Raw genomic sequence first — 24,858 nt, 5'->3', positions numbered from 1 at the left:
TATATTCTTTGTTTACATTCCAAATGATTTCCCCTTTCCCGGATCCCCCCTCCCCATATGTCCCATAAACCTTCTTCTCTCCACCCCTTCTCTAATCACCTCCCTCCTTTTTCTCTGTCCTTATATTCCCTTCCAATGCTAGATCAATCCTTTCCAGGATCAGGACCTTCTCCATACTTCTTCATGGGAGTCATTTGTTATGCAATTTGTGCCTTGGGTATTCAGGGCTTCTGGGCTAATTAATATCCACTTATCAGAGATTGCATTCCATATGTATTCTTTTGTGATTGGGTAACCTCACTTAGGATAATATTTTCCAGATCAAACCATTTGCCTAAAAATTTTGTGAATTCATTGTTTCTAATTGCTGAGTAGTATTCCATTGTGTAAATATACCACATTTTCTGTATCCATTCCTCCTTTGAGGGGCATCTGGGTTCTTTCCAGCTTCTGGCTATTATAAATAAGGCTGCTATGAACATAATGGAGCATGTGTCTTTATTGCATGCCAGGGAATCCTTTGGGTATATGCCCAGGAGAGGTATAGCAGGATCCTCTGGAAGTCTCATGTCCAGTTTTCTGAGGAACCTCCCGACTGATTTCCAACATGGTTGTACCATCTTACAGCCCCACCAGCAGTGGAGGAGTGTTCCTCTTTCTCCACATCCTTGCCAACACCTGCTGTCTCCTGAGTTTTTGACATTAGCCATTCTGACTGGTGTAAGGTGAAATCTCAGGGTTGTTTTGATCTGCATTTCCCTAATTACTAATGATGTTGAGCACTTCTTAAGGTGCCTCTCGGCCATCTGAATTTCTTCAGGTGAAAATTCTTTGTTTAGATCTGTATCCCATTTTTTAATAGGGTTATTTGGTTCCCTGGGGTCTAACTTCTTGAGTTCTTTGTATATATTGGATATTAGCCCTCTATCAGATGTGAGGTTGGTGAATATCCTTTCCCAATTTGATGGTTGCCGTTTTGTCCTTTTAACAGTGTCCTTTGCCTTACAGAAACTTTGTAATTTTATTAGGTCCCATTTGTCAATTCTTGATCTTAGAGCATAAGCTATTGGTGATCTGTTCAGGAACTTTTCCCCTGTGCCCATGTCCTCAAGGGTCTTCCCCAGTTTCTTTTCTATTAGTTTCAGTGTGTTTTACATGGAGGTCCTTGATCCACTTGGAGTGGTTTAGTACATGGAGATAAGAATTGATCAATTCACATTCTTCTGCATGCTGACCTCCAATTGATCCATCACCATTTGTTGAAAAGGCTATCTTTTTTCCACTGGATGTTTTTGGCTCCTTTGTTGAAGATCAAACACAACTGGAGAATCTGGAGGAAATGGACAGTTTCCTAGACAGATATCCGACACCAAAACTAAATCAGGATCAAATAGATCAACTAAACAGTCCCATAATACCTGAAGAAATAAAAAGGGTCATAGAAAGTCTCCCAACCAAAAAAAGCACGGGACCAGATGGCTTCAGTGCAGAGTTCTATCAGACCTTCATAGAAGACCTAACACCAATACTCTTTAAACTATTCCACAAAATAGAAACAGAAGGAACTCTACCCAACTCATTCTATGAAGCCACAATTACGCTGATACCAAAACCACACAAAGATCCAACAAAGAAAGAGAACTTCAGGCCAATTTCTCTTATGAATATTGATGCAAAAATACTTAATAAAATTCTTGCCAACCGAATCCAAGAACACATCAAAACGATCATCCACCATGATCAAGTAGGCTTCATCCCAGGGATGCAGGGATGGTTCAATATTAGGAAATCCATCAATGCTATCCACTACATAAACAAACTCAAAGAAAAAAACCATATGATCATCTCATTAGATGCAGAAAAAGCATTTGACAAAATCCAGCATCCTTTCATGCTAAAAGTATTGGAAAGATCAGGAATTCAAGGCCCATACCTAAACATCGTTAAAGCAATATACAGCAAACCGGTAGCCAACATCAAACTAAATGGAGAGAAACTTGAAGCAATCCCACTAAAATCAGGGACTAGACAAGGCTGTCCTCTCTCTCCATATCTTTTCAATAAAGTACTTGAAATTCTAGCTAGAGCAATTAGACAACATAAGGAGGTCAAGGGGATACAAATTGGAAAGGAAGAAGTCGAATTATCACTATTTGCAGATGACATGTTAGTCTACTTAAGTGACCCGAAAACCTCCACCAGAGAACTCCTACAGCTGATAAACAACTTCAGCAAAGTGGCTGGTTATAAAATCAACTCAAACAAATCAGTTGCCTTCCTATACTCAAAGGATAAGCAGACTGAGAAAGAAGTTAGGGAAATGACACTCTTCAAAATAGCCACAAACAATATAAAGTATCTTGGTGTGACTCTAACCAAACAAGTGAAAGATCTGTATGACAAGAACTTCAGGTCTCTGAAGAAGGAAATCGAAGAAGACCTCAGAAAATGGAAAAATCTGCCATGCTCGTGGATTGGCAGGATTAATATAGTTAAAATGGCCATCTTGCCAAAAGCAATATACAGATTCAATGCAATCCCCATCAAAATCCCAACTCAGTTCTTCACAGAGTTAGAAAAAGCAATTCTCAAATTCATCTGGAATAACAAAAAACCCAGGATAGCTAAAACTATTCTCAACAACAAAAGAAATTCTGGGGGAATCAGTATCCCTGATTTCAAGCAATACTACAGAGCAATAGTGTTAAAAACTGCATGGTATTGGCACAGTGACAGACAAGTGGACCAATGGAATAGAATTGAAGATCCAGAAATGAATCCACACACCTATGGTCATTAATAGAACTTTAAAAGACATTCTACCATATTTTTTCAAAACTGTATTTTATAATGGGTGTCTTTGATTTCTGATCCTTTATCCAAATATGAAATAACCCAGTTGCAACACCTGAAATTTATGTTGTAGTTGACTAAAATTTTTTGCATACTAGGTGAATTGCTCCATTGAAAAAACATACATTTTATACTTGGCTGAGTTAATGGTCGCTACCCTTACTTCCTTGTGTTACTGACTAAATGGAAGACTAGCTATGAGAACAGTGTGTAAGAAGCTGTGTAAGGGCTGTTTGTTCTCAGGAGTGAAGATCAGATTGCCTGAGAGGTCCTAACATTTTCTGTGTTTAGCTTTGTATAGTAAGTAACAACTCTTAAATTCTTTGGGAAATGGTTCCTTGCACTTAGCAGTTTGCTATTCAGATTAACGTACTTGAACACCCAGTTGCTCTGCAATCTGAAATGGAGTTAACAGGGCTCAACCCCTGACTGTCGGCCTTGACCTTCAATGAAGCAGCAGCAACAGGAATGTCTCTGGTGTGGACCTTCGAGAATTCACTGATCTTCCTCTAAAGTGAATCATAAAACCCTCAATTCAAAAAGTCTACCACAAACTGGCGATAAGAATGTTGCATAGAAACTGGGAACAGAACTTAGGTTTGGTAAGTTCCTTAAGATACTCTATGTCTTCACCAGAGTGGAGAGGAAATATATTCAGCTGCTCCTGTTCTAATGGGTCGTCACTTTCTGAGGGAGGGTTTTAATATTGCCTAAACATTCATGTTTTAGATAAACGTGTGCCTTTCTGTTAATATAAATGTTACATGTTATGGATAAACATCTACATTCCTGTTAGTATGAACATTACATGTGATAGATAAATGTGTGTACCTACCTTCCTATTAATATGAATATTGGATGTTATAGATACATGTGCACACCTTTCTGTTACTGTGGGCTCTGCACAAAGCTTACCACCCTGAAGTTTGTGCTGTGAAGTTTCCACAAGCCAGGAGTTAGCATCCCATTGTCAGCTGTGAGCAAAATCTCCTAGTGGCCATGGGTCAGTCTGCCAAACAGCTCAGTTATAGGAAAAGCTGTCACGATTCTTTCAAGCCAATTACCTTGAATTCAAACTGTCATATCATTTAATAAATAAAAAAATATATTTCAATAAAGTTAAGTATTTTGTTATTAATATCATCAAAGCTAACTGAATTAAATTTCAGCAATGAGTCAATAGATCCTATTAGTTGATTATATAAGCATAATATGTTTCTTTATAAATATCAAAATATATGTGTAAAGTACTGAACTCATATGAACATAAACACTTTCTGAATAGCAAGAAAGTTGAATAGATAAAGTTATTTGCCACCAAGCCTGTTGACCTGAATTTGATCCTCAAAACCTAAATGGTAGAAGGCAAAAGTTGATTTTCAGAAGTTATCCTCTGATTTTTACAGCCGCATGCCCATATACATACACACGCACACAGATGTGGGAGTGTGCTAAGTAAGTAAACAAGCAAAAGAAAACACACATGCACACTCGAAAGCTGAGGCAAGCGGGGCTGAGTTCGTCGCCAGCATGGGCTACATAGCAAACTCTGTGCCCAGTGGGTCACATGACAAACAGTATTTTAAAAAGGAAAAAAGTAAATTACAAACTCAAAAGTACATGAAGCACTTGTATTCACTGTCTGTCTGGCCTGTGTTAAGGACCTGATGGTTGTAGATCTGCGATTCTGAAATGAGCGTGGCTCTCCCACACCAGGCTGCTCCAGGGCTCTCCTCGTTCCGTCCCCACTCCCTGCAGTCTGTGTTTGTGAGGTCGAGCCTGGTGTATGCTTGTTAGAGATTAAGAACCCATTTTCTTGTGCCAGGGAAAGAAACTACCTTGTAATCAGAGAAACAGGATACAGTGCATAAAGTTCCAACTTACTAGATGATGGTGGATGCTACAGGTGAGAAAAGAGCCTGCAGCGCTGAAATAAGTCTCCTTACTACAGACCTGTACCTCACCTGGACAAAATGTGTACTCCCTAACAGGCCTTAGCTTTGTGACTAGGGATGGTAGGTTGGAAAAGATGATCTTATCTTCTAGGAGTTTGAAGTCTTCCTAGCTCTTCAAATGTATTGCTGTCTTTAGTTGGAGGGGGAGGGAAGGGCACTAATGTGAAAATATTAATGGATCCACATATAAACATGGCCTCTTAACAGCAATACCTTGTCATCCCTGCTCCCTTTATTGCAGTAATTAAAGAGGAACCTCTAAATTCCAATGCCAAGCTTATTACAGAATTTAAGGTAGTGTTTTCTATTGGAGGATTTAATGGAGACATTCTTTCTTTAAATTGATTTCCTACTAAACTTTAAAACAAAGAAATTATATGCATTACAAGAAGCCATAAATAGATGACTGTATTTGAGATGACCTTTAAAATTAAATTACCCCTGGTTACTGTAAGACTGCCCGTGGCTCCTGTTGGGTCAGCCTATAGGCACGGCAGCACAGATTCCCTTGCACTTTGAGAGACTCCAGGCTTCTGTGGCGTGTATAGCAGCTCGTGTCTGTGCAAGCAGTTTCAAGCATGGGCTCTCCTGTAGCCATGGTTAGGTGGGGCTTTGGTTTTCCTCTGGTTTTTTTAAAGATACTTTTTAAACCCTTTTTTATTGCACTCTAAGGAATTTTGGTTTGGATATAGCACAAATAAATGAACTCAGCAAGAAAATAAGTTAAAATGTGTCCTTTCATCTGGATGAGTCAATTGTGTTTCTTAATCTGCCTTTCTGAATAAAAATAATTTAATGAGGAAAGTCTATATTGCTTTTAATCGAAAGGTACTGTGTGTGAGAACTCCTGAACAGTGGTAATTTAAACAAAGGTCTTTCTATATTAGCTTATGTAAAATTGAACACTTAAAAAATACTTAGTTTAAACAAAACCACCATGCTTCTTAATATGAAATGTGTTTCAGGGGTTTATTGAGCGAAATGTACTGCAAAAATGTGTATGTGTGTGTGTGTGTGTGTGTGTGTGTGTGTGTGTGTGTGTGTGTGTGTATGACTGAATATGACACACTTAGTCTATCTGGGATGGTATAAAAACTTTTAGCTAATCTATGGATTTTGTTTTATTAGATTCACATTTAATAAATTGTTCTCTGTAAATAAAAGAGGAAGTTTTATAATTAGTAGGAACAGGGGAAATTGTGTCATCGTTGCCTGTACAGATTGCTTGTTTGGCCTGATGCAGGTTAGTGGGAGTGGAATGCTTTTCAGGTTGCTAGGTACATCGTTTGGAGAGGGGTGTCTGCATATGCCATGCAGGTAGAGGCACCAGGCCATGAACTGTATTACATTGAAGGGCACCTGCATAACTCAGAAGCAAATGGAGGTCCCATGATTAATTATCTCTATGCTTTACCTGCTTCTGACCGTTGTGTGGGGGCTGGTGCTCTCCACTGTTACAGTTAGACGTGTGGCCCATTGTTGACTAGAATGTCTTTGTGGCACATAACTGAACCTGTTTTTTGTCACTTATTCTTTTAGAGCATTTGAGCATCTGGTAATGGTAACATAGACTCCTCAAAATGTAATTATCCACGGCAGAAATGTTGCTGCTGATTAAGTGACTGCTTTAGAGAGGTTGCTTGTTTCTTCCAATAAGTGGTTGAATGGATCTGCTGTGGACAGGTCACAAGTAGATTGTCAGGAGCCAGGCCATCCATGCCAGCAGTTCCCAAATGAGGAAACACTCTGAATGTACAGATGTCTTCTCCATGTTCTGACATAACCCATCCCAACTGTCAGAGTACCCTATTTCCCAACTGTGACCAAGTAAGCAAGTGGAACTTAAAAGATAAGATACAAATAAACAGAAATGAGTTTCTAGCATCAAATATAAGCAGAGTTGTTATGTAGCAGTGGATAAAATTTCAGTTTACGACTGCTTGCTTCAAGGCAATTTCCAGATTAAGTGGATACAAGTAAGTAAATATGCTTAAAACTAAGCCAAGTGCTCAGCTGCCCGCTAGGGTGACCTTACACATCAGTACAGCAGACTTTACAGTCTCTAGTCCATACCATCTAGACTGTTAATAAGTATGTTAGCAGATAGGCAAGTGTGACACAAAGCCGGAAAACACATCAAGCTGCGGTTGATGCTACACATGTATGTGCACATGCTTAAGGAAAAAAACGCCTGGAGGAGTGCATGACTAGGCATGCGAGTCCATCAGAAAAACTAGAAAGGAAGACCAAGGAAAAATGAAATCCAGAGCTTGAAGTGTGGCCTGTGTTAACCTCCACCACCATAACAGCAACTTGTGTGTCGTAGCAGTTTGTTTACATAGGCAAAGAGAAAGGCTATAGGCTACAGCTTGATGAATTATCTGATTCTTGCAAAGCCAGAGTGCAATGGTAGATGGGCTAGCACAGCCAGGGAGAGCAGTGCTGACTGACTGCGTGTGCGTGAACCTCTTTAAAGAAAATGTTTCATATTTTGTAAAGAGCATGTTATGCCAATTATGCTTTCTTTCTTCATGTAAGTATACTTAGATTAAGTATGCAAGTTTGATATCGTAGGCTAGAGTTTTATTTTGATCCTTTTGCTTTCTGATTATTTTTAATGTTCTTGAAATAGTACTAGTGATGTCAAATATTCTACCATAGAAAAATCTGTAGGGCAAAGACTGAAACTTGAGGAGACCCAGATCAGCTCTCCAAAGTGCCAGACTGTCCCTGAGCTTTAGATCTACTTTTCTTTCACCTCTCTCTCCTAGGTTGTGGAATCAGATCAAAGTAGTGTGCCTCCATGTTTCACAGAGACATGGAAGCAGGATTAGGGCCTAGCTGGGATGAGGAGAGCGGTTCACAGGAGTGGACGCAGCTACGCGGGCAGTGGAGGGCAGATGTGATTACTGCACAGTGCTGGAAGTACAAAATTAAGTAGTTTGTCCACTTGGAAATCTTATTTTCTCCCTTTCTATGTTGAAGGAGTATATGAGTTATTTATACTAGAGGAGTAAAGCTCAGTGATTATGTGCAGGGCATAAAACTGTCTGGAAACAAACACCCCTTTACCAGTTAAGGGTTTCTATGGCAACTTCCAGCATCCTTGGCTTCTGAAGAAAGACATTGTCTTTAGCAATGCCATAATAAAGTCAAATAAGGGACTTTGTAGACTGCTTACATGGATTTTAGCCAAAATAGTTCTTCAGCCACTGGCTTTTATGTTTGAGGAAAAACACAGGTTCATGTACACACATGCATGCATGCACTTCATTCTTACAATATTGGATGCTATTGAAAATGAGCAGTGTCCTAAAGTATGAACATAAAAAACCCACAATCCCATCTTTGGACATTGTAGACCCATTGAAACAGTCCCTTGCAGAGATCCAGGGGCTGCCATGGGAAATGCTTTTTTAGAAGACCTGTTATTTTACCAGCGATTGATGGAGCTGCTATGCACTATGGCCATAAAGGTGTCTGCAGCTCAGGGAGATAAAGGAATGTGCTCCCACCTTGCTGTGTCTATTTCTGTTGCACAGTAGGTCTTGAGCTAGAATGGTCAAGCAGAAAGTGCACCACTGAGCTAAAGTAATAGAATTTCTGTTTGTCTGATTGGAAGAGAGGCATTCAGAGCTCCTTGTTAGCATAACTCTTGGCATTTTAATGATGTCTGTCTGTCTGATTCTGTCTCTTCAGAGTGAATTCCTGACTCGGTTCATGAAAGAACTCGATGTTGTCTCTGGTTCTCTCTAGGTTCAGGACAAGTTCCGCTTGGACCTGTCAGATGAGGAGGCTGTGCACTACATGCAGAGTCTGATCGACGAGAGCGTCCACGCGCTGTTCGCTGCAGTGGTGGAGCAGATCCACAAGTTCGCCCAGGTACGTTCCCAAAGGCTCAGGGAACCTTAGGAGGCCTCTGGGCTTTGCAGTTTGGGGAAGCCAGCATAGGCTCAGGGGCCAACACCAGCTAATGCCTGCCCAGGAGAGGAAATCAGCTCAGGTAAGGACTGTTGCTACCTTGTCTTTAAAAACTGTATATAAGTCTCAGATCTAGACATGTATTACCATTCATACCATTTCTATGAATAAATGTAGAAAACAAAATATACACCAGATTTTGAACACACCATTAAATATCCTAAGTAATAAACATTTCCACAAAACCTCTTTGTGAGTTTATTATTTCCTTCTAAAAATACCTAGTGGACTTTACTCCAGCTGAGATCATGAGTAGGAACAGAGGGAGCGGATCTGTTGAGTCCCAGCTGCTCCTCTTGTGCTAAGTAGCAGAAATTTTTCTAATGTTTATATTTTGTTTTGAATTGTGTGACTTAGCATAGTAATCCCTTTTGGAGGCCATACTTTTGTCTGTGTTCTCTGCTTTTGAGGGTTCCCTGTGTGTCTATTGATGAGTAAAACCCAATTCTGCTGGTTATATTAATCACACCATGAATTTTAAAGCCATATAACTGACCATTGTTAATTAGCCACATTCTAGGCCAAACCCTATTGTCCTTCAGGATGCCCGGTGCCCAGGCTCCTTGTATGTAGCTCCCTCTATCTCTGCTGTAACAGAGCAGCCTCTTTGTGTATAATAACCAGGCTGTTTAAACCAGACACATGCGCCTGTCTTCTTTCCTAGATGCAAAGTACCTCTAAAAGACAAGCTGTTGAGAGTTCTCATTATGTGGTTCTCATTTCACCATTAAGAGGGAAGAATAGCAGTGTACAATTTCTCCCAGACAAAATAACATACTGAGTTCTCTTTCCAAAGAAAATCTTCACTAAAACCCACTCTTGTAAATTTAGAAATTTTCTGAAGAACCAGATGATTCCCTAAGCAGCAGTTTAAATAACTAAGGTTTCATCCTTGTGTGGCACAAACAGTGACGTGTCAGCCCATGTCCCACGTGTATTCCCAATGCACTCAGCTTGTCTGAGGAGGGCTAGCAAGGCAGCACTCACGGCTGAGAAACAGTAGTGACAGACCCAGCAGCCACCTATATGCGTGCATGTGCTAGCAGTGATGTGCGCTCTGTGTTTCCTTGTGTTGCCTGTGACATACATTGCCATCTGGTGAATTGAGGCAATAGGTAGCAAGGTCTGGGTCCATATCGGTCACCAAAGGTTTCTCATGGCTATGTACTCAAGTGTTACTTTATTAGACATGAGTAGAGTTTGTTATGAGTAGGTTTTTGTTATTTTTATTTTTATAATAAAAAATATTTTCATCTTTTCCACCCTAACTAATCATCAGAAGTAAAAATAAAGTATCTGGCGTGAATATGCATTCCTTCAATCCCAACACTTAGGAAGCAGAATCAGTTGGATCTTCATGATTTGCATTCTTTTAATCTCAGGACTTGGGAAACAGAGGCAGGTGGATATTTGTGATTTCAAGACACCAGTGCTACATAAAGACCCTGTCTCAAGAAATAAAGAATTTAAATTAAAAATTTTAAAAATTGCTCAAAAACCACACTAAAAAATGTGCTATATACATGAATTGCCCAGAATAGTTAATGAGAAATAAATAATATATATGCTGACCGGCTAGGATTCACCTCATGGGCACCGCCCTTCTCTTGACGTCACTCAGCTCTGTTGTCACTTGCTCCACGGATGAGGCATTGAGGTCTCCTAGCTGCGTCATTCCTGTCCTGGCAGCCCCCACCTGCCTGATGGAGGCCTGCTAAAATTCCCTCACTATTACTTTCCTTTCATACATATTCCACTTAGCTGTGTAAGAAAGGTTTGTACCACTTCCGTCCATCTGATCCTGGAAATTCCTGTCCTCTTTTTTACACTGTTATTTTATGCACCTGTTCAACCTATTTAGTGCTAAGAACGCGTGTTTTTGGAGCTGACTGTTTGACAGTTAGTGTGTTTTTCCTTGGGGAAGCCCACCTCTCCTGTGTTCCTTAGGTGAATATAGTTCTTAGTGTAGGTTTCTCACGTGTTTGTTGGTTTCACCTTGTTCAGGCCATGTTTGGAGTCATGCTGGTAAGACGCTTTGGGTGTGACTTCTGATATTACTAGGAGACATAATCTCGCAGCGTACTCCCTGATTCTGTTCCTCCTTCTGCAGCGTCCCTGAGCCATAGGTCTGGCCTTGCTTCGGCCCCTTTGAAGATAGTTCCTCAGGTGTTGGGAGCGGAGTGTTTGGATCCAACTCTCATGCATAGTATTCTTAAATTCCCACACGCCCCCCATAGGCAGACACTTTTGAAGTGTTTAAGAAAGCATTTGAGACTATATGTTCAGTCAGGATTTTTCTAACACATAAAAACATACATAAACACGCATGGGGATTTTATTTCTGAAATGCTTCCAGGACCTTCAGACTGTTAGGTTTCCTGACAGTCCCTCTGTCTCCCTGACCCCAGCCAGCAGTGTGCGTCTGCTATGCTGGGAGTGCGTCTCCTGCTTGAGTGGCCTCTAGGGATATGTTCTTCTAGCTGGGCCACCTTGTCTGGCCTCTGTGGGAGAGGAAGCGCCTAGCTTCAAAAAGACTTGAAGTGCGAGGGATACCGGGGGGCCCTCACCTGCTCAGAAGAGAAGGAGAGCGGGGAGGCAGGAAGAGAGGTGGTGACCTAGAAGGCGACAGTAAGCAGGGTGTAAAAGAATAAGTAGAAAGGAAATAAGGGTTGAGTTCGAGAGTGTCAGGACCTCCCTGTTGGGTCTAAAACATCTGCCAGTATTACCCATTGACCTAACCTGCCACTTGCCTTGTGATTTTGTGTGTATCAAGGACCATCCCTTAAAGATTTCGTTTCTTTGATGGATCCTTTAATGAAAATATTATAATTGCTTCTGAAGCTGTAAATTATTATATTAGCATAAAATAGACATTTCACTATATTCTTACTTAAGTTGGTACTTTAACTTGTATCAGATTAAATTCAATAGGCATCTTGGCAGTAGGGTCTGCACACTAAATCTTGGCAATAAGATTTTCCAGTGAGATGGATTTCATTTCCCACGAGATGGAGTTCTTAGGCACTAAAGGCATGAGGGGTGTTGGGGATCCTGGATGCACCCATTGTGGGCTCAGCAGTTTGCTGGCTTTGCTCTTCCACAATTGCTTTAGGTTTGGTTTTCAGACCAATGCAGAATTCAGCCCTTCCATTCTGGAAGAAATGGCAGCTAGCCTGTTACTGGCAGAGCGGGGCACCGAGAGCTGAGTGTACTATTTGGAGTGCAATTTAGGATGGTTTGCCTTGGAGTGGGTCTCCTTTTTTCTCCTACATAATAATTTGTCATCTTGGTCTTCTGCTTACAGTGAGCCAGCAACTCTTTCCCCCAAACATTTTCTCATATAACTGATTCCTCAGCAAGCCTTGGGAACCACATGCACAGTCACTTCAATCCTGATTCTCTTGGAAGGTTTAGCAAACCTTTTATTGATTGTTGTTTAATCTTTCTTCATAAACAGAAAGCTGAATTAGTTTTGTTTTTAATTTTGATAGTACTGGAGAAAATGAAAGTGAATTTGCCCATCGTGATGCCTGGCTCAGCAAGAAAACACATGCGAAGCCACTGCTGTGCGCTGAGGACATTGGAGAAGGAACAAGGAAGAGAAGGCAGCCAGGAGTCTCCTCGTGCCCAGGCTTTGTGTCCTTGGTGCCACTGCTTACTCCCGGCCAGAGGGTCTGCTCAAAGCTGCTGCGTAGTCGGGTGTGCTTGCTCAGGTCTGTGCTTCTAGACCAGACCGCGAGAGGCTGAAGCGTGAAGAGTGACACATAATGACTTCTGGGTCAGCCAAAAATCACTGTATATATTTGTTTTATAATGTATAAAGATAAAAGAGGATTATGTATATGTTTTAAGAATTCTGGAGAAGTTCTGTTATGAAACAGTAAAGCATTTTAGCCTCTGAGTCTGACATGCCTTGTTCTCCTGTCCATAAGCTCACCACATCTGTCTCAATTTTGAAGATGTGTTTTCCTCCTCTCTTCCTTTTTCTACTTACCCCCATTTTTATTCATTTTTTTCTGCCTAATTTACATAATATTTTGTTTTTACATTTTCTCTAAGTTTTATTGCACTAGAGTACATTCTTTTTATAGTTGAAGCATTGTTTTTTTAGAAAGCTTTTGTGGGCAGGGGATGGTGAGAAAGCAGGTGTACAGCATCGGCCCAGCCCTGGCCCTGTGACTTGCAACCTATGACCTGCGACCTGCGACCTGTCTACTGTTTCTGCAGGCAGCACTGAGTCTCTGCAGGGGGTGGCAGAGTGGTGTGCAAGAAGTCAACAGATCAGCTGCTTCTGCCTATAGACACATGGAGAGGTGCGCAGTCAGGGGAGTGCCTTGAGTTGGGGGCAACATTTCCCGAAGATTTCTCTTAGAGCTATGCATACCGAGGTTTTGTTTTGCAAACTGCAGCTCACAGGACCCCTGGGTTGTGTGCATGCAGAGTGGCCGGCCAGAGTGTGAGGCCAAAGTGTGGCATGATTGGAGATACGGTTGCTCAGTACCGTTGCTCAGTATGTGGCATCTGACATCATGTGACACATGTGATACCTGTGTTAGTGTGCATGGGGAGGAGGAGCAGCCCTGTGTGGAGGGTTAGAGAACAGTGTTTAGGAGTATGCCTCTTCTTCCGCCTACTGTGCTCCAGGGAGCAAACTCAGGTGGCCTGGAGTCATGGCAAACACCTCTCTACTCCACGAGCCATCTTGCTTTCCCAATTAAATTTCTTTTTCCGTTCAGACAGATTTAGAATAGCTCAAGCATGTAATGCATCGTTTCTGATCTAAGCAGAGTAGTGTTTGCCTTTCAAGATTAGAACTCCCATCAATCTGTCCAGCTTTTTTTTTCCTGGAGAATATTTGAAGAAACGAGCACCTACAATGAGTGAGTCCCTCAAAGTGTACCTGTATATTCCATGTTTCCGTCATGGGACCTTGTAAGGAAAATGAGTATTCATATTTAAGACCCAGTAAATACTAAATATCAAATAACAGAATGTATAAAGGGTACATTACTGCATGGATTCTGAGAATTCCGTTAATGGTATTCCTCACAGCTGTAAAGCAAGCACACAGTAAAGGGAGCATCCCCTAATTCCATAATTGCTGAGACAGTATCCCTTAGATTCTTCAACACATGTATATCTTTATCATCACAGTCTGTATAAAGCACTCATGCAAATTAGAACAATGATGAAAGAGGAAAAGATCTTTTAAACCACCATTAAATCTGTGCCTAAAGTGATTGGCCAGGCTGCCCTTATCCTATCCTCCATCTGTGAGTGCCATTTTTCGTGGTCAGCCGTCTTCACCCTTGTGTGGTTTTCAGAGCTCTTGTCTGCTGGCTCTTCCCCCAGTCTCCTCCGACTGGCCTCGTTGATAATGATGACTCCACTTCTGGATGAGGTTTCCAGAGCTTTAAAATTAGCATATTGGCGGGTTGGACATTTCCATTGTTCTTAGGTCTCCTGTCTCTGGTTGGCAGCTGTCATAGAAAATCTCTTCAGCCTTAAGAAGTTTGTGGACTCCTCATGCCTGCAGGTGCATAGGAAAGCAAGCCTCCCACACACATGTACAGAAGTGGACAAGGTCCGGCGCTGAGCTCAGGCTATAATCTACTGAGCACTGGCAGATAAAACTGTGTCATCTTACTGATTTTTCTAAACTCAACGTATTGTATGAATGGACACAACCATCAAACAGCTTCCACCAAACAGGACTTAGGAAATGGTTTTGCACTGATAGGAAGTTCTATACAGGCAAACACTGCTGAGTAAGGCTTGCCTGGGCTTGGCTCACCAAGACTGCTTCCCTACTGCCTAGTGTGCTGTGCAGTAAGGCCGACTTTATGTCGGCCTGCCATCTGCTGCCTACAGGCACTGTCTGTCTTCAGGGCTGTGCCTTCATACCCAGTGCCTGTCCCTCCTAGGTCCCAAACTACTAGTTAAACTTAGTTTTAAAAAGCAGGCTTGGTGTTTAAAAAAAAAAAAAACTAACATACTAGTACTGTCCTACTTTTTGCTATTTCCTCTTGAAAATGTATCTGCATAAAGACTTGAATGTCAATATTCTTTTTTAACTTTCTTTTCTGTTTTGTGTGTTTTATGTTTAGCTCTTTGAGACAGTTGCTCTATTAGTTGGGGCTGGCCGGTAACTTTCCTTGTAGCGAAGGCTGCTCTCAGGCTTTTTCTCTGCTCACTTCTTTTCTGATGCTGTGATAATACAGCACAAGGAATAAAAGGTGTGTTTTAGCTCACACTTCAAGGCAAAGAAGCGAGGGCAGCGGGAGCTTGAAGCAGCTGCTCTACATCTGCAGTCCGAAGAAAGCAACCAGCGCTCCTGCCAGTGCCCACCTGGCCCGCTCCTCTAGACTGTCCAGAACTTAAACCAAATTCTTTGCCAGTCTCGAGAATTTGAGACTTAGACCTTCATAGACTGTTGACTACTTTGGTGGTTATCTGGGGGTGGGAGAGTCGTTTCTTTTCGGTTGTGGTCACTGGAGGAGCATTGCTATAATAAGGCATCAAGAGGAACGAATGCTGGAGATGGGAAATCCCAGGTGAGTAAAGCAGCCGTCTGGTCTACTCCGTCTGGAATTTGCTGAGCAGGGAACCCTGGGTCAAAGAAAAGCTGCTCTTGTGGAGGGCGGCGAAAGACTCAGGCGTGGTAGTGTAGCAAGCAGGTCCAAATCAGACTTGGCCTGTCGGATGTTTCTAGACTTGCTGTAGAAGATTCAGCTAGTGATTGTGGGAAAAATAATTGACGAGGAAGGGGTGGGATGTATGCTAGGGCCCTTTCAGAATGTCAAATTTAAGGCTAACTGACAAACTGATTTTGACAATTGAAATTCTAGGTGACTGAGGAGCTCAACTGCTGGACCATCACATAGTTTCTTGCTACACTAGACAATTTGATAATATGCTAAGAAGACTTCATGATTAGCTTAAAATTTGTGGGGTTTGTTTGTTTGTTTTATCTGCAAAACAGAGCAAGCACTAGAGTTCAAAGAGCAGGTTAGTTTGTTCCAGTGTCTTTAGTTTGAAGTAATTTTGACAGGAATCTCCGATTATATCTGCAAACTGTTTTTGAGGTATTACCTAAAATGTATCCTAACAGGTGCATTTTAAGGTCAGAGGAAGGTCTTTTCTAGAACTATATTCTGTCAAAGCAGCAAAGTGACGTATTAACCTGTAAGGCAGTTTGCTTTTTCAATTTGCAAAATCAGTTACCAGTGTAAATTTAAGAATGTCCATCGAGGTGGCAATTACTATTAATTTTGCATTTTATAGTTTTTTGATGTGACAGTGATCTCTCATTAAACTGTTATTGTGAGATATTTATTATTGTGGTATTAATATAACACCCTCAAATATTTGTGTAAGGTGTATTAGCACATTTCCTATAGGATATAACTCCTTACATTTCATTGAAATGTTCACTTGTTTCTTAAATGTTTGTTCTGTTTCGAATGTTTCCTCCCTCCCCTCCATCTCCTTCTGGACTCCCTCTCCAGATATCATGCTGTCCTCTTAGTTTTTATTACTTCTGAGTCTTCTGTATGCATGGGTGTTGGGCCATCCACTGAAGAAGGGGAAACCTCAGTGTCCACAACTGAAAAGAAAATGACTCTCCCACATCCAAAGAACCGTCAGTGTCCAGTAGCTCCTCGGGTTGTCACCCCAGCCCCACCCCGTCCTTGCTGGAGTTTGGACTGGAAGGCCCTGTACATGTAGTCGCAGCTACTGTGAGATGAGAGCAGCAGCCACGTCATGCCAGGAAGATAGCGTTCCACCTCATCCTCCAGCTCTCCCCTCCCTTCCACTTCTACAATATTCCATGACCTTTGGAGATAGTGATGCAGGTGTCCCGTTTAGGACTAAGATCCCACGGTCATTTATTCTCATCACCTTGGCCGGTTGAATGTCCATTGACTAAAAAAAGTTTCTCTGACTGAGGTTAGAAGCCCAAACTTCTACTTATAAACATTCTTAGAAGGCAGTGTGACAACATGACAATTTCATAAAATAATGGTAGGTGCTACCACCACCAGGACCTATGGGTTCTTGACCAGGAAGATGGCAGTAGAGACTTTATGTAAACAGATCTATTACTACAGCCTCGTAGATGGTGGTGAAGATGCAAGGAGCAGTGATGCAGGGAATAGGGTAAGTGCAGAAGGAGATCTGGGGAGGCAGAAGTGCCTGGCCATGCGGAAGAGTAGCTCTCCCCTGTAGAGAGAAGGCTCTGGGCAACCTTTCCGGATGTGTAAATGAGAACTGTGTCAGCCCCCACCACATCCAGGTGATGTGAAAGCAGGACCTTCTGTCCAGTTTTACCCAGTAGATAGCATAGCAGCTGTGCTCACAGTCCAGTTTCTTGTCACATACACAGTACTTTTTTTAACAATGGCATGACCTTTCCCTTCTCTAATGAGCCTGTTTTGTAAATACACATGCTCAGACACACATGGGCAGGCACATGCCCACTGCTTATGGTGGCCAAAAAGGAGAGGAGTTGTGTTGACAACTGGGCTTCAGGTGGGTTTTGAGGCAGAGAGCACAGCCTCTGGTTCCTCACCTTTCCCTCGGTACTTTTCCTGCATAACCCAGACTTCCCATATTCTGTTTAGTTGGGAACACTTAGAGCTATTACAAAGGGCTGTTGCCACCGAAATTCATCACATGAATACACCTTTCCCCCAAATATTATCTAGAACTATCTTTTGTTGTATCATTGAGGTTTTGACTTTTAAAAACACAAGTATGTGGGAGAGGAAAAGAGGACATTTGAACTCTTGATTAATAAACATTTTTAATATTCTTATTACATGCTGGGGAATCCTCTGGGTATATGCCCAGGAGTGGTATAGCAGGGTCCTCTTGTAGTATCATGCCCAGTTTTCTGAGGAACCGCCAAACTGATTTCCAGAGTGGTTGTACCAGCTTGCAACCCCACCAGCAGTGGAGGAGTATTCCTCTTTCTCCACATCCTCACTAGCACCTGTTTTTTTCCTGAGCTTTTGATCTTAGCCATTCTTACTGGTGTGAGGTGAAATCTCAGGGTTGTTTTGATTTGCATTTCCCTGAAGACTAAGGATGTTGAACATTTCTTTAGGTGCCTCTCGGCCATTCGATATTCCTCAAGTGAAAATTCTTTGTTTAGCTCTGTACCCCATTTTTAATAGGGTTATTTGGCTCTCTGCAGTCTACTTTCTTGAGTTCTTTGTATATCTTGGATATTTACCCTCTGTCGAATATAGGGTTGGTAAGATCTTTTTCCAATTTGTTGGTTGCCATTTTGTTCTTTTGACAGTGTCCTTTGATTTACAGAAACTTTATAATTTTATGAGGTCCCATTTGTCAATTCTTGATTTTAGAGCATAAGCTATTGGTGTTCTGTTCAGGAAATTTTCTCCTGTGCCCATGTATGTGTTCAAGGCTCTTCCCCAGTTTCTTTTCTATAGGTTTTAGTGTGTCTGGTTTTATGTGGAGGTCCTTGATCCCCTTGGACTTGAGCTTAGTACAAGGAGATAAGAATGCCCTCTTTATAATAGCCAGAAGCTGGAAAGAGCCCAGATGTCCCTCAGTGGTGGAATGGATACAGAAAATGTGGTATATTTACACAATGGTGTACTATTCAGCAATTAAAAACAATGAATTCATGAAATTCTTAGGCAAGTGGATGGAACTGGAGAATGTCATCCTGAGTGAGGCCACCCAATCACAAAAGAACACACATGGTATGCACTCACTGATAAGTGGTTATTAGCCCAGAAGCTTGGAATACCCAAGAAACAATTCACATATCAAATGATGCCCAAGAAGAAGGAAGGAGAGGCCCCTGGTCCTGGAAAGGCTTAGTGCAGCAGTGTAGGGGAATACCAGGACAGGGAAACAGGGAAGGGAGTCTTTGAGGAACAGGGGAGGGAAGAGGACTTATGGGACTTTTGGGGAGTGGGGATCCAGGAAAGGAGATATCCTTTGAAATGTAAATAAAGAATATATCGAATAAAAATAAATAAATATTTTGAAGGCTCTTCCTTCTGCCTAACTACAACAGACAGTAAAGTCCTTAGGCTTAGGTAAATTAGTTTTTCTTCACTGAAGGACAGATTGTAATTGTCTATACCCTGCAGGGAACTGGAGCCTAATCAGAAACTAAAGCCTGGAAATAAAACCAAAGGGCCTTGGTGGGCTGTCCCCTGGGTATTCAGGGTGGCCTTAGCTACTTACCCTTAATCACTGTCCACTGCCAGTCACTCCATCCTGAGTAATTAAGAACATGAAGAAAAGGAAGCTGGGCAGCAAGTGCAGGTGGTCACAGCATGACATCAGCTGGAGAACAGAGAAGGTCGGAGAAATTTGGGTGGAGACAGTTTGGTCAAGTGTAAAAATCCATGGGGGAGGGGCCTCTTTAGCAGAGCCTTTCTATTACAGGCAACTGACATGCCATTGACCTGCATTGTAACTTTAAAGGTTTTAGGAATGTTTTCTGTTTAGAATTTGTGATCTTTTTCCACCTCTTCTTTAATAAAAAAATTCTTCAACAGCCTTTGTTCTTCGTGAAATGTGGTTTTAATCTGCCTGTCTGACAACAAGTGAATTTATAAAATTAAGCATGCAATAGGTAATGTATGATTGATGGGTTAATCACTATTTTTAATTTTCTTCCTTTGGGACTATAATTTAACCACAGCATTTCTCCCTTCCCTTCCCTCTAAACCCTTCAATACACCTTTCTGTGATCCACTTCAATCCCTGGTCTCTTCTGCCCTTAATTGTTGCCGCATGCATATATGTGTGTGTCTTTATATGTGTGTGTGTGTGTGTGTGTGTGTGTGTGTGTGTGTCTATATGTCTATATTCCTAGATACGAGCAGCCTGGTCTGCGTAATGTGATTTGTATGTCTGGTTTCATGGGGCCCACCTCTGCTGCTCTAAGCTTTCTTCAGCTGCCTGCAGTTCTTTGTTTAGGGTAGAGGCCTCATGGGGTTTTCCCCAAAAGCAGAGGGGACTCTAAGCAGACATACAGTGATGTGTATTCATAGGTGATTGAGGATCCTGGAATGTCTTCATTTTAATTTTTTATTCATATTTCCCTGTATTTTACCAAAAACAATACAACTTTTGTAACAAAACCCTAATAACTAGGAAATCTTAAACATGGGGGGAAATCAATATTAGAAAACTGAGTTGAAGTACACAGCTGGATTAATGGTGGCACCAGGACTTCACCCAGGAAGCCACAGTGGCCCCCTGGGACGAGAGAGATTGGGGGAAGGAACAGCCACCACAGAGCTTTGTGTTAGGAGTGTTTTTAGGTCACTAATCTTTTAAACAGCATGACAAATTGTTTGAAAGGAAATTTCAGTGAGGGGATGTCAGTAAAAGCTATGGCTTGGGCTAAGAAAAAAAATGATTGGAAACTTACATTTATGTATTTATTTATACATATACGCATATATTTTTTCATATCCAGTCAATTGATTTTTAAATATCAGTGACTGTTAAACTCCCTGTATGCAGATAAAGGGCTGCATATTCGAGGAGAGGAAGACAGACTAATTTCCATAAGAACAAGTCATAAACTGAAGAAAGTGTTGCTACTGACTGTGTCACCGTCTTGACTTTGACAAAATATGAAACACTCATTTCCAAGACATCAGAGGTCCTATGCAAAGCAAAAGCAGCAAACAACAGGAAGTGCAGGCATGGATTCATTAGGAGCTGAGATACCGACTGTGTGTCACCAGGAGCTTGAAAAATTAGCTGGGCTGCTGGGGAGGAACATTTGTCTGCATATGATGGATAGAAGGGATCAAAACGCCAGCATTAGCAGAGGTTTTTGAATCTAAATAAGCTGCTTAATATTGCTGAGCGGAAAAATAAATCTAAGTATTTTAAGCTTTCTCCTTAGACGGTTCAAACAAAAGGAAAAAAGATGAAAAGCAGAACCATTGTGTGGCCTGCATCTGAGTAAGGTTAACAGTCATCAGAAGAGCTAAAGACTTCTGTACAGTTTTACATGTGCATGAACACACACACACACACACACACACACACACAGTGTTTTGTTCATTATCTTTTATCCTTCCTTCTCCACCAAATCCTTTCTTCCCTGCAAGTTCCTTACTTCCTCCTAATTCCACTTATTTAGTTCCACTGTTTATCTACAAGGATGCATCCCGTGCATGGGGTGGGGTTATTTACTTGAAGAAGGACAACCTTACCATGGCTTCACCTCAGTAATACGATTCCTTCATTTTTTTTAAGTTTTATTTATTATATGTGAGTACACTGTAGTTGTCTTCAGATACCCCAGAGAGGGCATCAGATCTCATTATGGATGTTTTTGAGCCACCATGTGGTTTCTGGGATTTGAACTCAGGACCTCTGGAAGGGCAGTCAGTACTCTTAACCACTGAGCCATCTCTCCAGCCCGGATCCCTTCCTTACGGGGGCATTGGCTGCCCGTAGCTCCCCAGGAAGGAGGAGAGGCTCGTGAGCGCCTTTCATTCCTGATGGGTTGTGGAGTGGCCTGGGTCCCACTCTGCTCTTTCTTATTCCCTGAGCCATGGAGGGGTTGGATTAAATGTTCCTGTGAGGATCAAGTGTCAGAAACCGTTCATTCTTATCCCTTTGACCCCTTAGGAGTCTCTGCATCCAGTGCCCGTCACTGCAAAGAGAGGCTTCTGTAATCAAGGCGGAGGGTAACACTGATCCATGGGTATAAACAAATGTTTAGAGGACAGTCTGAGGTGTCTACTTTCCAAAGCGTGAATGGTAGCTTCTCACCAAGGACCAAGGATCAAGGACATCCCCAGTCATGAGCTTATACCCAGGTTTCCAGTCTAAGTTCTGCCAGTGCTGCTTGCCTGAAATCCAATAAGGAAGCAGTTATCCTCTTAAGAAATATTCCACCATTTCACCAGTGGGAACACCTTTCCGGGCAGTTAGTATTTTAGCACACAGTTTCCACACCTGGGTAAAGACTGTTGATAAATTCTCCCTTCCAGACCCTGAATAGTACTTTCCAGCATGGTAGCATGGTGAAAGCTAATCGCAAGGAAGAAGTTTCCAGATCCCGTATAATAAACGTGATCTCTCCGTGTCTTGATCTTGCTGTGTCTGTGTGTCTTCCCATCTAATTTTGATTGGCAACTAAAAGCAATGACAGTAGTCTGCAGGAACAGGGCATCTTGGTGCCCCTGACCAAGAACTCCTGGGGAGATCTGCCTCCGGAGCCTGTGGCTTCCTGGGGCATCATTGTCCACTCAAGCAGTGCACTTCTCATCACACCTTTAAATTTACCTTACAAAGATCATTTAATCCCCTCATAGATTTCCATAGGTAGGACTTTTTCACGCACTCTTTATGATAGTTCTTACCTACCTCCCCCGCCTCATATAAACCTTTCCACCTACTTAACTTTCATGTCACATATATTCTGTCCTGTCCCCCAGTGTCCATAAGCCCCCCCCTCTATGTTCCCTGCCCTATAGAAGCCTTACAAGTTTGAATAATGCTGGCTCCATAGGGTAATTGCCCAGGGAGAGGTAAAGCGCTTGCCTAGCATGAGCAAGGCTCCGGTTCCAGCCAGCACGGAAAAGCAGGGATGGAAGGGAGTGGGCGCAGCCAACAGTGGCCCTATGGTTGATATCTTTTAGAACTACTGATTGTGTAAAACTTGTTTTCTAAATTCTGAGTTGTCAGTGCAATGCCTCAAGGGATTTACTTTGGTATCCCTTCTCTAAGCATGGGTTAGAAAGGCCAAGACTGCTGAGCTATACTGAGAATAAGACATGGGAATCCAACAACTTACCGTTTATGGTAGACGTCTACGAATTTAGGAGATATGTGATAAGTACTTAGCCTGATGAGGGCAAAGCCCTGCTGGCATCTCTCCAACCCTTGGAGAAGGCTCCAGAGCGCAATGCCTCTGGCTACTGGTGCTTCCACATTTCCCCTGCCTCCACATTATGTCTTTCAGGGGTGTTCAGCCTTGTGATATTGTAAAACGCTGTCATCATCGGCAAACGGGTTAGTCCCCATTCGCAGACATTCCCCACTTGTCGGATTCAACATGTCCCCTTCAGACTTGCTTGAACTGTTCTTCCTGCCTCCCCATCCCCCATGGTCGTGAGCAGCTCCATCTTCTCCAGCAGGGGATGCTCGTTACTGCCAGCCAGAACCTCTGCTGTCTGAGGCTGACTCTGAGCCCCAAGCCCAGCATGTACAGGCATGATCTTAAGGCTTGCCTCAGTTCCAACTGCTGCTCTTCATAATTGGGATTTGTTTTAAAGACCCAGGGCGTATAACTGCTGTCTCTCTCTTCAACCAGTAGATACGAAACTGATTTGCAGCCGGGCAGTGGTGGCGCACGCCTGTAATCCCAGCACTCTGGGAGGCAGAGACAGGTGGATTTCTGAGTTCGAGGCCAGCCTGGTCTACAGAGTGAGTTCCAGGACAGCCAGGGCTACACAGAGAAACCCTGTCTTGAAAAAAAAAAAAAAAACAGAGAGAGAGAGAGAGAGAGAGAGAGAGAGAGAGAGAGAGAGAGAGAAAGAAACTGATTTGCAAACCCTCAAGATCATGGCCATGCACACACTAGGCTTTGGCAAGAGGGCTGAGTATTTGATTGAAGAACAGCCAAATTGGAAAAGTTTCATACTAATTCAAGCCTGGGTCTTAGAGGAGCTGAACACGCCATTTTGAGCAGTGAGAGCATCAGAGTCAGGTGAGGTTACGTTGGCTGATCCAGAGAGAGCTTTCTGAGCGTCCATGGTTGGCAGTGGATCTCCATTCCTACACACACAGGTGCCATTTCAGTGGGACTGAGGAAGGCAGGTGACTGGGTCCCATGAGTGGCCTGTGGAGCCTCCTCACTCCATGACTCTGGGCTCATTTTCTAAAGCATTTTTTTCCCAGATGGAAACATTTCCCCAAGGAAGCAGGGGGTTGTGGATAGTGGGCAGCTTATGTGCCTCAGGAAGTAAACAAACTTCACACATCTAGATTTAGCTCTGAAAACAGGATAAGCACACTTACTAATTAAAATATCCATAGGAGCAGTATTAGCATGCGCACTAAAAATTACAGCTTTGAGTCAATACAGATTTGATTTAATCCCATCTCTAAGCCATGATTACATTCTAACCTTTTTTTTTAGTATTTTTGAATACTAAAAAAGTATTTCCGTCTTTAATTCTAAATTTAAGTTTGTCTGAATATTTCATAGATACTTCAGGTGGCTAGAGGTCGGCCCCTCCCCCACCCTGTGTCGACTGTGGAAGGGAGAAGAAGGTCTCAATGGCAAAAGCTTCACTGCAGCCTGCAGTCCTCTGCTTTGGGAGTTGGGCCCTGCAATCTTGTTTTCTCAACCACAGTGTTAAGCAGACAAAACTCCTGGGCATGCCCAAAAGGGCAGTGTCAATTGTCCCCCTGTTTCCTTTACTCTTTCCCACTGTTTAATTTTTCTACCATCCTTCATTGGCAACTTGATACATCACTCCCATTTTCGTGTGTGTGTGTGTGTGTGTGTGTGTGTGTGTGTGTGTGTAATAACACTACTGTCTAAGCACACATTCCATGTCTGTTTACACTGAGTTGCCGGTAGCAGTTAAAAGCATCCATTATCTCCCAGAGTCAGGGCTGTTGTCCTCCTGCAAGGTGGCTGGCTGACAGAGACTGCATAGACACTCAGGGGAAGGTAGGACCATTTGCATGTGACTTCTCTCTACTCCCTTGACAAGCTGCAAAGCTGGAGAAAGGGAAAGAGATTTGGTGACTTGAGCGGTACTTCTCTGAGGATGCTCTGGTGTTTGCTTGCAGAAGAGATTTGAGGCGAGGCTAGTCTTTCTCTTACAGGTGTTAGAGTGTTACTTTGCCTTTACCAGTGAACCTCTCTACAGTGCATCCTTGCCGTGGGCCTCTCCTTGGCAACTTACTTTATAACCCAGTTTGTTAGAACCCATTAACCTCTCCTGCATGAGATTTATGTGTTTGCATTCTCTGTGTATCTCTTTTTATTCTATCTCTGTTTGTCTGTCTGTCTGTCTGTCTGTCTGTTTGTCTG

At 42.3% G+C, this 24,858-nt stretch overlaps 1 protein-coding gene across 2 annotated transcripts in view; it reads left to right on the top strand.

Moving 5' to 3' along the window:
* The window catches only part of Pik3c3 (phosphatidylinositol 3-kinase catalytic subunit type 3), an 83,008-nt gene extending 70,318 nt beyond the window's left edge, over positions 1–12,690 (top strand). For both annotated transcript variants that reach the window (XM_052155221.1, XM_052155220.1), the window contains 2 exons: positions 8,565–8,690; positions 12,281–12,690. In XM_052155221.1, the coding sequence (XP_052011181.1) occupies positions 8,565–8,690; positions 12,281–12,295 (141 nt within the window). In that variant the 3' untranslated portion in view covers positions 12,296–12,690. The remainder of the gene's footprint in view (positions 1–8,564; positions 8,691–12,280) is intronic.
* Positions 12,691–24,858: the final 12,168 nt, after the last annotated feature.

This window comes from Apodemus sylvaticus, chromosome 13 (assembly GCF_947179515.1).
Source record: "Apodemus sylvaticus chromosome 13, mApoSyl1.1, whole genome shotgun sequence".
In the NCBI taxonomy this organism is placed as follows: domain Eukaryota; kingdom Metazoa; phylum Chordata; class Mammalia; order Rodentia; family Muridae; genus Apodemus; species Apodemus sylvaticus.
Note: the sequence above shows the minus strand (reverse complement) of the source record. Positions and strands in the feature narration are given on the sequence as shown.